General features: G+C 49.3%; 1 protein-coding gene across 1 annotated transcript in view; it reads right to left on the bottom strand.

Annotated features, from left to right (window-relative positions):
- Positions 1-7,022: 7,022 nt before the first annotated feature.
- LOC144161958 (uncharacterized) overlaps positions 7,023-14,391 on the bottom strand; it is a 28,325-nt gene continuing 20,956 nt past the window's right edge. The window contains exon 5 of the mRNA XM_077692503.1: positions 7,023-7,311. Within this exon, the coding sequence (XP_077548629.1) occupies positions 7,066-7,311 (246 nt within the window). The 3' untranslated portion in view covers positions 7,023-7,065. The remainder of the gene's footprint in view (positions 7,312-14,391) is intronic.

Genomic DNA, 14,391 nt, shown 5'->3' with positions numbered 1-14,391 from the left:
AGCATTGTAATCTCCTCGCTCGGACGGGTGCGACAGCGACGGATACGTTTTTCGTGTTGCCTGCATTGCCCTTGCGCTGAAATTTACGATTATGCATCGGTTGTAGCAAGGTAAGACGACTAACAACAACTGGTTGTTCGCAAACGGCCGCATTGGATGCTTGTGATCTCTTGTGCAGTGAACGGTGGGGTTACGAGCCTTTCGGAAATAAAAGCGGCATTTTGAAAGCAATCGGTATGACTTCTACTATGCTTGCTATGCTTACGGCGGCGCGTTCGCTTTGAACGAGTAGGCGGGGCGCGCAGCGACACGAATGCAAGAAGTCGCACACATACAATTGGCGACATCGCTTGCTAACCGCAGTTCTGGTGCTCGGTAGGTAATTTCTTGGTTATTTTAGCCCATTTTAAGCGCACACATCCAGAGTAACCTACGTATTCGTACTTCATCGATCCTCAAACTGATCAGCTCGCTAGGCCTTTCTCTCATGACAAGCCTTGCTCGGGTGACGCTGCCAGGGGAGGAACGCTCCTCCATTAGCTCACGAAAGGGGGAAATCTTCCTCCTCTCCTAGGGGGAGAAACGCACTCCTCCCTCTTAAAGGGAAAATCTTTCTACCTCTTAGGGAGAAATACATGATACATTCCTGTTTCACCCTTACGGGAGAAACTACCACACCATTTTTTCTTAGAGTGTAGGGTACGGTTGGTGGGGTGAGACTCAGGTAAGGGGGGCGGGTGCTTCGGGCTAAACCTACACTCTCCTATCATGTGCTGGAGAGTGCCTAGTTTTTTTACAGATTGGGCAAGCTTCTTCAAATTGGTTCGGGAACATGCGGTTGAGTAGACGGGGTTGCGGAAAGGACCCTGTCAGGATTTGTTGCTGTTCCTTCGTGAGTGCTGCGTGTGGTGCTGGGAGCGTCCTCCTGTCGTGCCTGTAAGGAGGACGCTCCCAGCACCACACGCAGCACTCACGCGCCGCGCAATATCACGCCGCAATGGGAGCCAATCAGTGCCGCCGCTCGCATCACGCCACGTTGCCGGTTCGGTCGCTCGCTCTGGTCGTGCAGTTCACCTACTTGCCCGGCATGGGTAGGCAGCGCGTGGATCGCTCCGTGGAAGAGATTCAGCGTCTAAAGGTCCAACGAGACGAAAGATCCAACGAGACAAAAGGTCCAACAGTGGATATTCTGTCTCGTTGGATCTTTCATCTCGTTGGACATTCAGGCTCGACTGCAGACCTTCGCACTCGGTGGATCTTTCGTCTCGTTGGACATTCAGGCTCGATTGGACCTGTCGTCTCGTTGGATCTTTCGTCTCGTTAGACATTCAGGCTCGCTGATCACGTGACGAATTGGACCTTTCGACTCGTTGGATCTTTCGTCTCGTTGGACATTCAGGCCACAAGCGGTGGAAGATAGGGCAGCCCGCGCGGCAACGCTGCAGAGCTAAGATCACCCGCAGCAGTTCGCATATGAGTAACGTGTGCCTGTGTTGCCTGCGTGGTGCAATGGCATCGACATCGGCTTCGCAATGCAAGAGACCCAGGTTCGATCTTGACAAGGGGAAGCGGTAATCTTTTCGAAGCCTCTGCTTGGGTGCGTGACGCCACTTTACGCGATACGCGTTAGCTACGACGACAAGCGGGTCTCCTTAAGGGCTCGGGACTCATTAGGACGCAGTGGCTCACAACTGCAGCGCAAGAAATTCGAAGAAATCCCTTCGACGGTCGCTCAGGGCATGTGAAGCTTGGAAATAACCTGTCGCGCTGGTCGTGAAAGATCGAAAGGGAGCCCCGCCTGATAATACAAGTATGCGTGACATACAACCATGAGTTTATTTTTCCGACATCCAACCCACCTCCAGTTATCCTTGGTCGAAGCAGGTAAGGACTCGATGGCAAGAAAAATAATGTCAATTGGGTCAATGCCCCCTGCTACCGTATATAAGCGCCGAGCGGCGACGAATGATTTTTGCTTGTCGAAAGCGCGAACTACGGGCGCGGACAACTCAACAGAATCACTGAAGCTAATTCAACTCTCCCCAGTAACCTCCATGGAAAGTGACAAATCACTATATCAGCAGTCGGCCGGTCAGAGCCGACACCACAAACCCGCGAATTTTTGTATGTTACCTACGCTGTGTCGTCGCTACTCCAGCCGATATCTTTTGCTTATGCTGTGCTTGCACTCGTCTTTCGTAGACGCCGTTCATGACCGTTTTTCCTTTCATTTCTTCGAAAAGAATAAAATGTTTTGTTTAATTAGAAGAGCGCCGTACCCTACCTTGGTTTATGTATGGTTGTGTGCTAAAATACATACCCGAGACTTTCTTTGCTCTGAATGCTGTTAACATCTATGATCTATACTACCATGTTTAGTCGTTCGATAGGTCTTGCCCAAATGTACTTTGTGTTCACGTTCTTTGTTATGTCTGAAATACCTTTTCCAGGAGTTCTGCTCACGGATTCAAAGAAAAGGTGCCGCCGAAGGGCGTTGTCGACAAATAAACGCGAATAATCTCCACAAGGTGTCCAACCCTTCGCCAGCTTCGTACGCAGATTTTAATTTGGGTGGAGGGGAGGACACCCCAAAAAGGGAAACGGAAAGCATAAAAGAAGGAGGAAGTGAAAACAGCAAAAGAAGAAAAACCAAGGGGTTTACTGAAACTTTAACTACAAAGACTACAGGTGACGTGGTACTTCGCATAGCTTCCCTACTGTCTTGCTAGTTTTTGTTAAAGTTTGTTAATGTTAACATGCGTCGATGTCGCATGTGTTCGGTACGTAACTTAGCCGCCCCTAAAATATTACCGGTAGTCATTATTTGCTGACAGGCAGAGTTGTTTTACCTTTTCGTCCCCCGTCCCGAGATCAAAAATTTTTATTCACCTCTCATAGGAAACTCATAGCCCGCCTCCGTCGCGCCCACCCTAGCGCTATTCTCACACGAGACGTAGAAGGGGCCTTCTATAGTACTGCACACGAGGCGATTCTCTCCAGGCTCCTATGTGCGAAGCAGCAAACTACGTCAGGTCATTCCTCTCGCATCGTACAGCCAAAGTACACATCGGCTTCCATACATCCGTCATTATAATGGCACAGGCTAAAGGCGCCCCGCAGGGATCCGTTGTATTCCTGTTACTTTTTACATTGCCTTGCCTGCCGACCTCACTTCCTCCAAGTGATACCCAACTCATGACACGCTATATATGCAAATCGACCATATGGACGACACAACGATCTACTGGACAACAGCAACACGCCCTGTAAGGCGTCCACATGACACTGAACTATCTGCAAATGCGTAGATAGTTAAGTGTGGGATAGTTTAGTGTATATATTATTGCGCGGCCGCCCAAAGTGGGGCCTCACCTGAAGTCCAGCCAAATCTGCCCTCCTATATACTGTTACGTGCAGGCACGTGCTGCCGCCGCAGCCGTCCTCACATGATCCCACAAACCTCATTAATGGCCAACCGATCACCGAAGTCCAAACTCTCGACATCCTCGAAGTGCCATACCACCACGATGGACAGATTGCGGCCCTTCTACCTACTCTACAAAAAGCTGTCTCTCAGCTGACCCATCTCACCAAGCGCATATGCACCAGTCGCTCTGGTATCCGCGAAAGCGACACCTTCCAACACATTCAAGCAATGCTCATCAGTCGCGTATTAACCGTTGCACGCTTGGTTTCACTGAACACGCAAGAAAGCAACAAATTCGACATCATGCGGTGACAGGCCACGAAGATAGCTCTGGGACAACCATTATTCACCCCTATTGAACACCGGCACGATCTAGACAACCACAATACTCCGCCGGAACTACTTGAAGCACACCACCATACAAACCATTTATGTGCGCTGCCGTAGCACGGCACGTCGACTCAAAAACAGACGGGCGTTCTCTGTGGAAGGCCTCCGATTACTTCCACAACCTACTTTATCACCCAATCGTTCCGTACCAGAGAGACATGAAAATCAGCACTCCGCAATGCCTCGGGTCTGGAGCTCCAAAGGGCTCTAGCTGAACAGGCAAGAACAACGGCGTCGACCAGTGTAGCCTCGGAATGCGGACTCCACGCGTGCGAAGGGCCTCAGCCAGGTCACAATTCTCTTTTATCCTTTCCACAGCATACAGTTTCACTCTTCCTCACCACACCGTCTCACCATAACAGCCACAGGACGATCAGTCCTTGCACGCCGAGGATGCAAGAACCTTTCCCACCTCGATTCTCTCCATATTCTTCCATTCGACCGCGGGAACATATAAGGTCATTACCGATCCTCAAGCACTTGCATTCTACAATCAATGCAGGTGTCGGGCCCACCGCACCAACCTCATCCTCCGGTGATTGGGATGGTACCCACGACATATTACACCGATGCGGCCATGTACTGAAGCCATGCAGCAAATGCCGTCGTGGCAACTGACTCAACCGGCCAAACTCTCACCAGATCCACCGCGCACTTCCTGAATAACGGTGGCCGAAGTGGCCGTTATCGTACTTTCCATCGTTCTAACACAGATCCCCCAAATCACCGCCATTACGAACTCAAAATCGGCTTCCCTTCACTACGCCTCCCGAAAAAGTTTACGCTTTGGCCTGGCTATCCCTGACTAACAAACCGACCTTCCCACGGCCTGCATCGTGTGGACCACTGTGCAGAAACCTCTCCCTGGGAACGTGTATGCACACACCGGGCACCGCGAGCTCACCACCGGGCATTTACAGGGGAAGATCACGATGACTCATTGGCATCTCCCCCCCAAACCTACTTTTTTTATCCTCAACTTACACCGACATCCTCTACCATCACAAAGCTTTCCGTCAAACACTCCCCACCACCACCCATACTTAAACACCTCAGAACCACGCATATGGCGAACACTTCAAATACATACTATTACTACATACACGACATCTCTCGCAAAACATATCCGTACTGCTGCCTCCCCTGCCCAGGCACTCAAAGCTGTTACCCACCTCGTATGCCCCAAGACCACCACCCCGACCCCCACCCTTCCCTGGAGGGATGGGAGGGCTGGTTGCGCCGCGGTGGACCTGAAGACCAGTGATCAACCGAGACAAGACCGCAGCGACAGCCCTTGGTCTACCGGAATAGGAGGACCACCAAGCCCTGCTTCCCGTGTTTACCTTACATAGAATTGGAGCGCTAGGACAACGGGACAAGCGGGTCAACACACACAAGGAGAGCCTTGTGTGTGTTGACTCGCTTGTCCCGTTGTCCTAGCGCTCCAATTCTGCGTCATGTATACCAACAGGCCCAGACCAGCACCTTCTTTACGTTCTTTTAACACCTCTTTCCCATTTACTAAGCGTTTTACGAACGAATGAACAGGAAGAGTGAGGGCGCCTCGGTCGCCTTGCGTACGCCAGTGTGCTTCGCATATAAAAACACTTATTATTGTAGATGCAATTAAAAATAGAAAACATTTTAGTGGAATATGTTTATTTGATTTATGCTATTTCTAGCGACGATCAGCGATGCATGACATTGGGTGCAGTCAGAAATAGAGCGGTAGGGAATCTTTTATTGGGCGCCATTGACTATATTAGACGTTCACGAATGACGGGATAGATTAGACGAGTCCCTGCGCCTCCGGCTTTGTGGACTAAATACTCTTATATGAGTAGCGTGGGAAGCTGCGCAAGGTTTACTTCTATATGTGAAAATAATTGCAGTATTTTGAGCTGAGACTGAGTCAAAGTAACGCGGTCATACATATTCAGGCGTCGCGTATAAAGGAAACAAAAAATGGACAGAGAACAGAGCGCTAGCAATGACAAAAGTGACTGCTTTTTTCATGAACAAATGATGTATACCACGTGTGGACAAAATGAGGTCCGCAGCGAAGTATTTTCGGCCGACGGCCAGTTTGTTTAAAAAAAAAAAAAATCCGTGTAGTTGAAGTCATCACTGACATGGAGGTGAAAAAGCAGGAAACACTGCTATTACTGATTAATTCAGACTTCTGCGCCAGTTAGTATTGCATTGCTGAACGGAAAGCGCAAAAAATACACAAGAGAGAAGGAAGCGTTGTCTCTGATGTCCTTGGGAAGCCGCTCTTTCCAGATCAGCCTTGGACGACCGGCGTGGACTGATGGACCGGGCAAGACAGATCACAGCATCAAATGCCGCCCTGGAGTAAGGGCACATTCATCTCAGAGATAAGTAAACAGACTTTATAATAAAATTTTCTGCTACTACTACTACTCGTCCCTTGTGCATTTTTTTTGCGTTTAGCGTGTCAGCACTGCTATTATGCTTCATGCCATTTTTCTTTGAAGAGTGTGCGCGCTTTACCGTTGGTCATCCACGGCAAATTAGTCCAGAAATTATGCCAAATACGAACCTGAGTAATGCTCAGAAAAAGTGATATTTTTACGAATGGAATCATTTCATACCAACACAGCGAAAATAACTTCGCACAATGCTCAATCCATATTTTTATACTTTGTGGTGAGAAGTTATTGCCCTTAGGCTTACGGGTAATGGCTTTCATGCATCTGAATCCTGGTAGAACAATCTGCTACCCTTGAAGCTGTACAAGAAGCAGGCTATCTCCTCAATATAGACTCGGTTCCAGAAAACAGCGGTTAAGGCGACCGCTCTGGACCTCAGGCGTTTGAGGAAGTTCAGAAAAGAAAAAAAAACGCATGCATTAAAGGCTCATTACCTGGAGCAGCGTTTTTTGAGGGTTTATTTTCTTTGTTTAGAAGGGCCCGTCTATTTAAAAACGTAGTCTTCGCTATGAGATCTGCACTCTTGGCAAGAACGGGCATACTCATATACAGACACACACATCCAGACACGCATCACACACATCGGACGATACCTGCACCCGTCGTTCACCGGGAATCGCAGTTTCCGCTGAGTCATGATGATGACAATGGTGTTGAATATTTTATCGGAGTAGCCGACTTTGGCTATGGAGATAAATTCTTAAATGAGCGCGAATATCTTCCAATAAAACAGCAACAGCTGCAGTGCCTCATTTGAGCAATTTATTTCAGGTCTCTCAACCTTATTGCACATACCTAAGAAACGCTCGGCAGATCGTTGAGGTGCTTATCTGACGTCTCGACGTCGCTACGAATGCCACCTTCAGATTTCATAACTCCGTACACCGTTATTTTGCAGTGCGTTCTGTTCACAAACTCAAGTTCCTTAATCATGTCCACCAGTTCGCAAACGTTCTCCAGTCGCCAGAGCCTCTTTCCTTGCCACTTGAAGATGGTGATGATGTACCCTTGCAGGTAGAACGTCGCCCTCCAATTGACAACCTTGAGAGTAAAAAGAATACATGTCTTTGCATATATCTGAGCCGTAAGAATAAACTGTGTAGAAGTGTCACATTATTTTTCGTTGTGAAGAAACGATGCCTGTTGTAATAGAAAGAACACAACATGACAGGCTTCATCGCGTTCTTCAGTAATTATATGAAAAGGATCCGTAGTGCATGTATAGTTTACGAGGGCAGGTGCATGTCAGAAATCCGCGACACGCATTTTACCAATAGGTTCTAATTTAGAAGCGGTACATTACACGGCAAGCGGCAAGGGAAAGTTGCGCAGAGGTGGCATGGTCTTTCGTCTCTGGGCCACATACCGCAATCGTGATTTGCGTTCACCTGAGTTATCAATGAGCGATAAATGAGTGCAGTGAACACTGTGAGTATTTTTATTCTGGAAGCATGAGATATCTAATTTTCATTGCACGCGTTGCCAGGAAAAGAAAATCGCAGTGAGGCACACAGAACCGCAGACTACGCTGTCTATCACTTCCGATAGAATGAGGTTGCAATAGCCAACAAAGTAGCGGCTTAATTATAGAGATTGGGTTGACAGCTGAAACGTCAAATGTTAGGCATACCTTGCAGCGAATATACATCAGCCTTTCCGTTTAGATTACAAATTTTAAGGGACTGCGTGCACAAACTCTGTCCAGATGTTCTTTAAAAAAAAGCAAAGAAAAATATGCATAGCGTTCCCTGGTAGAATGACCTGACAGCAAACGTGATAATCAATTAACTGTAGAATTTCGATTGAATAGGTAAACAAAAAAGGAGGTGTTGCTTTTTGCGTTTTCACGCACGCCTATCTCCACTTCACTAAGGAGACGAATCAGAATCACTCTCTTCAAGTGACACAATGGGCCCCCTCGATTTACCAGCCCTAGACGGTCTTCGGGCAGACCGAGGACTGCTTTCGGACTGCCGCGGTCTCAGAGAAATGCATGAAAAAAGTACGACAGCTGAAAAAAAAGACAGCTGAAACATTAACACTGACAACGGAGTTCGCGCACGTTCAGATTTCGCTGTGAGTTATAAGACTATTGCACAGATAATTTTTCACTTTGGCCGGCTGGCTGAATCGAGGGACAGACGCACCGACAGACAGACAGACAGACATACAGACAGACAGACCAAAAGTTTTTCGTTCTAGTAGCCCAAGAAAGTCTATCGTCTTTAAAAACGAGCGCCCCATCGCTTTCCGGGCAGCCCGCGGACGATTTGGGACTGATAATCGAAGAGATACATGCCGCGTAGTCGGCTCCTCGCTGTATCCTACGCATTCTACGTCGACGATCATGACCACGCTTGCGAAAGGTTTCCGTCGAGGTGTCATCAAGAGTTTCGCCGCAAAACTTACAGCGAAATTGACAATCTCATAATGCCGCCCGGGCCAGCACTTGGACACCCCTGCGTGCTTTTTTGTGACATCTCCGACGGTTAAGGGCCTCCGCGTGCCATCTTTGAACTTTAAATGTCGACGAGTCGCATCTTAGTCATCTGTGAGCTTTGACGAAACTCCGATGAGTTGCTCACCCGACAGAGTTTTATCGCGTTTGGTGTAAGAAACGAACTAAAAAATTCAAGCGAATTCCACGTCCGTAAAATCGGCTGAAACAGCAGAGCTGATCTTAGCCGGCAACCTCGGCCTGATCTTGGCGGCAACCTCGCAGAGAGGCGGGGGTCGTTCATAACGGCACTCGCCGCGGTATGTACGTGCTTAAAGCTGGCCCACGGAGTTCTGCTAGTTTATCGGTGCACATATGCGGGGTGAATGTGCTCCGCGTACCCGGCGCACAAGCGGCGTTCGCACACTGGACGACCGTCGCATTGTGTTGGGAGCCCTACTGGGCCCACGGTAAGAGTATGAAGGTGCCGGGCAGGCGGTGGGGTCGTACGGCCGAAGGACTGCAGTTTCTGCACGGCGAAGTTTCGTTTCACTACGGCAGTGGTATCTCGCGACTTCGGCACAATGGCAGCCCCCTTCTGCAGAGGCGGGGGGCTCTCACAACGCCACTCGCCGTGGCATGTACGTACTCGAAGCTCATATATAGGGGGTGGATTTGTTACCCGGCGCATGAGCCGAGATCGGGCATGGGCGATGGTCGAAGCGGTGACGACATCTGTCGGCACGGCGGGGTATCTTCGCCTTGCGTGACGGGCATCATGGCCGGACATTGCGAGCGCCTATACAGCTTCGCTGTTTAAATGCGTTTTAAAGTGGGAGCAGCAAAAGTATCCGCTGTATGCCCTCAGCAATGTGACCACCTGCAAGCAGTAACTTTTGGTTTATGGTAAACAAACAGAACCAGCAACACAAAAAAATGTGTCAGGCTGCAGACCATTCGAAGTGTTGAGGTTACCCAGTGGAGCTGTCCCGGTTTCATTGGGCTGCACACATTCGCAAAACAAAACATGATTGAATGGGAAGCGGACCAAAGGAGTGTGAAACTGCTGCATCTTGTCGGCTGGTGGTGTACATGTGATTGGCGGTTGGAGCAGTTGTTTCGTGTTCAGCGACACACCCGTACCACCCACTAACGCACCTAGGCAGCTTGATCAGACTGGCAAGCGCTGGCAAAGACCATGGAGCACAAGATTTTTTGGTATTGTTACAGAACAGCTATTAGATGGTTACTTTAGGGAGACACCGATGTCAACGAGGATAAGGTTGTGCCTGGCCTTCGGAACCATCTCATCAACCAGCGTTCTCGCCAACCGCTCTTTTGGTCTCCACGGCCTGCGTACCTCTACCTAGTGGAAATAGTTATTGCAGCCTCTTTTCACCTAGGTGCAAGTGCGTGGTATTTATCGCAGTACTTCTCGCAGTACCAGTGCATGTATACTGTACAAATTATTGTTGACGGTGTGTGGCGTCGCTTGTCACCCTGGCATGGTAGGACATTTCATCAACACACCAGGCGCGACTTTTTGATTGATGCGGAAGACCCCTTTTGTGTGCGCGAAAATAGGAGTCTGAAGTAGGGGGGATCTGTTCTCTGTGAAGGGCGAAGCCGAGGAAGCATCCTGAGCGGGGCGCCGTGATTGCGCAGTGGAGGAGCGTGACGTCAGCGGAAGAAGCCGGCGCGCCAAACTTTGAGCAGAACCAGGCCGTGTGACAATGATGGCGCCGACTGGGGCGGCGAGCGTAAGTTATTTTCGCGGTGCGAAAGGAGCCTAAAAGCAAAGGAAGCGGCCTCAGAACCCAAATTAGAATTGAAAACCAAGGTGTCTGAATTAACCTAAAAAAACGCGCCTGTGATGATGCACCAGCAAGACGTCTGCAACAGATCGTGTGGGAAATGTTTAACAGCGGAGGTGTTCTGAGCTTGACGACAGTCTGTCCAGGTATCGTGTCACACTTTCTCCGGAGCAGGTTCCTTCGCCCCACAAAATCGGTTCCCGGTATAGAAAAAATCCCTAAAAAATAAATCTTGGTCCTACGGCCTCCATGTTTTGCGATAAGACGGCTTACATTTCCCGTAAAAGATATCTTTCCAGCAATGCAGTTGTGTTTAACGGCAAAGCCGACTTTAAGAGAATCGGTGTAAATTCGGTCATTGTAAGCTGGCGTTTCCACATTGTGTGTTGCTCAGTGAAGCATGGCCACATATGAAGCCAATATTTGGTAAAACTTAGAGGGCGATTCAACAAGGACGACAGAAAGACGCGCTCTAAGTTTTACCAAATATGCACCAATTGCTTTGCTGCGAATATGATTACAGAAAACGACTCCAACTATTAGGTTATCGAAAGTAATTGAAACAAACTATACAAAAAAATTCCCGCGCCTTCCCGCGAGGGGAACACGAGTAAATGCAGAGCATTGGGGCCTCAGTACTGATTGAAGGAAGTGTTGCTTCCATCGCTTCTTCCGTGATGCTGGAGTAACAGACACGAGTAAACGTGGGCACGAGCGTCAACCAAGGAAGGAAGGAGCAACGCAGTGACTGAAACCTGAGCGACCGCTAGCCGCTATATTTGCAGCGCGCGCAGTAGAGGGAGAGCAGTACGGGGGGGGGGGGGGGGGGGGGAGAGAGCGCGCGTGCCCTTCCACGCCCCACCGCGCTGCTATCACGCACCTGTTACGCCGAGACCGCGACGGAGCGAACGGTCTGACTACGATGCCTGCGCGCGCCAGCTGCTGTTGAGAGAGAGGAGGGAAGGAGGAGAGGCGCACCTGCTGCGGACGCGGAGCTGTCGACGCCGTCCGACGCAGGAACAGGCGAGGCTAAGAAATGCTCTGCATTTAAAATTAGCCGCATGGGCAACTTTACTATTACGCCGAGGTTCATATAATTATGTCAACACATGGACATCTACGGGGAGAGTATATGGCTACAGAAAACAGCTGCAGCTGTTGTTTTACCAGAACCGGCCGGAAACAAATTAAGTTCACAGCGAAGTTTTAAAAATTACCGAACTACTTTTTGCTGTAAACACGTGTGCACCTACGGAGGGAGTATGGTTGAAAAAAACGGCTGTAACTGCTACTTTACCAGAACTACCAGGAAACAAATTATACGACAATTAGGCGCAGACACGACTCTAACATTACGCACAAGTAAGGAGCCTAAGGCAAACGGAAACGCCGTAAAGACAACCCATACCTTTGCTGTTTCACAAGACTTCACAGTCGGTGAAACAAGGGTTTAGCTTTTTATAGTAAATCTTTCTACCTCTACAAACCAACGTGTTCTTCCGTGGCGCGCGGGTCAAGAAACTCCCAACGCGCTGGCAAGGCAGAGGGCGCTTGTCACTCACAGAGCACAGCGTAGATGGCGCGGTGATAGGGCGCGTATTACACAGCGTTCCCCGTGCTCGCCCCGGCGAACGAATCCCGGTATTGACGTCACGACCTTTATGATCAGGTCACAGGAGCGAGAGGGGGTGTCGGGGCGAACGGGTGTGAAATGAGGCTCCCCCCTGCGAAGGCGTGGGTGGGGCCCTTCCGTCGGCTTTGTCGTCTGTTTTAGCGACTGTGTTGGGCCTGTTTTGGCGCAGCTTTGCGTCCATTGTGCGCTTACTTAACACTGCTTGATTAACGTGTTCGACAGCACCTCCTGGGTAAACCAGACCCGACAGAATTAAGTGGTCGTACGGCAAGGATACGTTAAAGATTGGTTCGCAGGGCGGGAAGACAAAGTGTAGAGACCACGTACAGACATCTGGCCGCTAGAGAAACGCCACCTTTTGCTCATTCCTTGTCACGAATGGGACTGCGTTTTCTGAATTGCTAAATATGAATTCGGTTGTGTTTTAGCAGGTATTACAAAAGACGAATGGAGCAACCGGTTCTGATAAATAGCGATTGTAACAGTTCCCTTAGCTTTCTCGCAATTTTGAAATGGCGAAACCATTTCGTCTAAATCGGTATAAATGGGAATCAGTCAGCTCTCAGGCCGAATTGTTTCGGTGTTTGCGCTTGTGTCGCGCGGTGGTGTAGCCCCGAGCTAACACATCAGGATGGCTAGGTTCCGCTGTATCACCCTTTGAAACACGCTCCTCTCAGTTTTACTTGTTCCGACGCACCGCCGGATACACCGGCGGCATCCGGCGCTTGATCCCGGCCGTGGCCGACGTTGCTGTGTTCGGGACGGCGTCCCCGCGAATCCCTATAACGGCTGGCATTATCTTTGGTTTCACTCTTACTAGAGCCACGTGTGTGAATTCAAGGGATGTCGCATGTGGAATCGTTGTGGGGTCATTCACAGCTTTGCTTTCCAGCCACCTTCACAGCGTGGATTGGAGTCAGTTATTATTTGGGCCACGTTTGCTGCGCTTTGAGTTTCCGCCCCCTTTTTAATCGTTGCGGTTATCTTGCCTTGATTTAGCATACTTTTAAACCTAGGTGTCGTGTTTCAGGTTGTAATCGAAAGAGCCGGTTTACTTCACGGTTTGGTCTAATTAACATTGTAATTGTCTGTGCACTAGTGCCATGACGAAATCGTGCTCAAGGTTTCCTATGCTCTGATAAATGCTCACATCACCAGTGCTTGAGTTGGAGATGTGTTGTGATGTACACACCTTATATTTCCATGCGACAGAGAACTGTCGCCTTTCGACAACATTTGTACCAAAACGCGAGAAAATACGCAGCCAAATGTTTTCGAAACTGTTGCAATAAATGAAAAAAAAAGGATGCTTTCCGTGGTTTGTTTGTTCTGCACTCTAATTTTTTACAAGTAATTGGGCAGGGCTGCAGAGGCAATATGCTGAGCAAACTTTTTTGCTTTATGCTTCAGGTGTTTCTGGGCATCCATCTGACACTAAACTATCTTCAGGGGACATCCACTAATGACGGACGGGGGCCTGCTCTACAAATGACGGCTCCCATCAAGAACACCACGTGTGACACTGCTGAACTTCACTTCATCATTACAGCGTGGATTTGTACTGTTGTGACGTAGCATCACGTGGCGTTTTCAAGGACTGTAAGGGCACCTCCGGACCCTTCATTCGCCAGTGGGCATGGCTGCCGCACAAGAGGCAACATGCAGAGTAATCCTTTTAAGTGCAGATCACTTTAGCGGCTCGCCTCGTCGTAGCTCGCCCCGCGGCGTACCGTGGGGCGAGAAAAGCTTAGGAAAACAAGTGGTTTATATAGTCATAACTACTCGAAACTCATGAACGGCTGGCGCTTGTCTTATCTTTCCGTTGTCTGGCGCTAATAAAACTGCAGGTACAATTGAGGTAAAATACATGTAATTAAGCGGCAGCCGCCGCGTTACTTTAGTTAAAAACGCTCGTTGGGTTTGTGGTTAGGATAGTAAGCGGACAAAAGTGGCAGTGCAAGATAGAAGTGGCGCGTTTAAAACTGCGCAGTAAGGCGCCGGCACATGCGGAGTGGAAAGCAAAAAAAAAAAAAAAAAAAAAAACCCGCTAGCGCTGTTTCAGGCACTAGGCGCGCAATCCCTGCGAAGGCGGGAAATTTGATATGCGTTGGACAAACCTCCGTTCAATTCATAAGGAGAGGAGTGAGGCAGGGCGGCGAAGAGCGTGATGGGTGTGTTGCAGTGAGCGGATAACGGCGCCACAGCCCATTATGGCGAATCACTGCTCGGAACTTCCC

The sequence above is a fragment of the Haemaphysalis longicornis genome, unplaced genomic scaffold (genome assembly GCF_048455015.1).
Source record: "Haemaphysalis longicornis isolate Haplotype H1 unplaced genomic scaffold, Haemaphysalis longicornis Haplotype H1 scaffold_12, whole genome shotgun sequence".
NCBI lineage: Eukaryota > Metazoa > Arthropoda > Arachnida > Ixodida > Ixodidae > Haemaphysalis > Haemaphysalis longicornis.
This window is presented reverse-complemented; position numbering and strand designations above follow the sequence as displayed.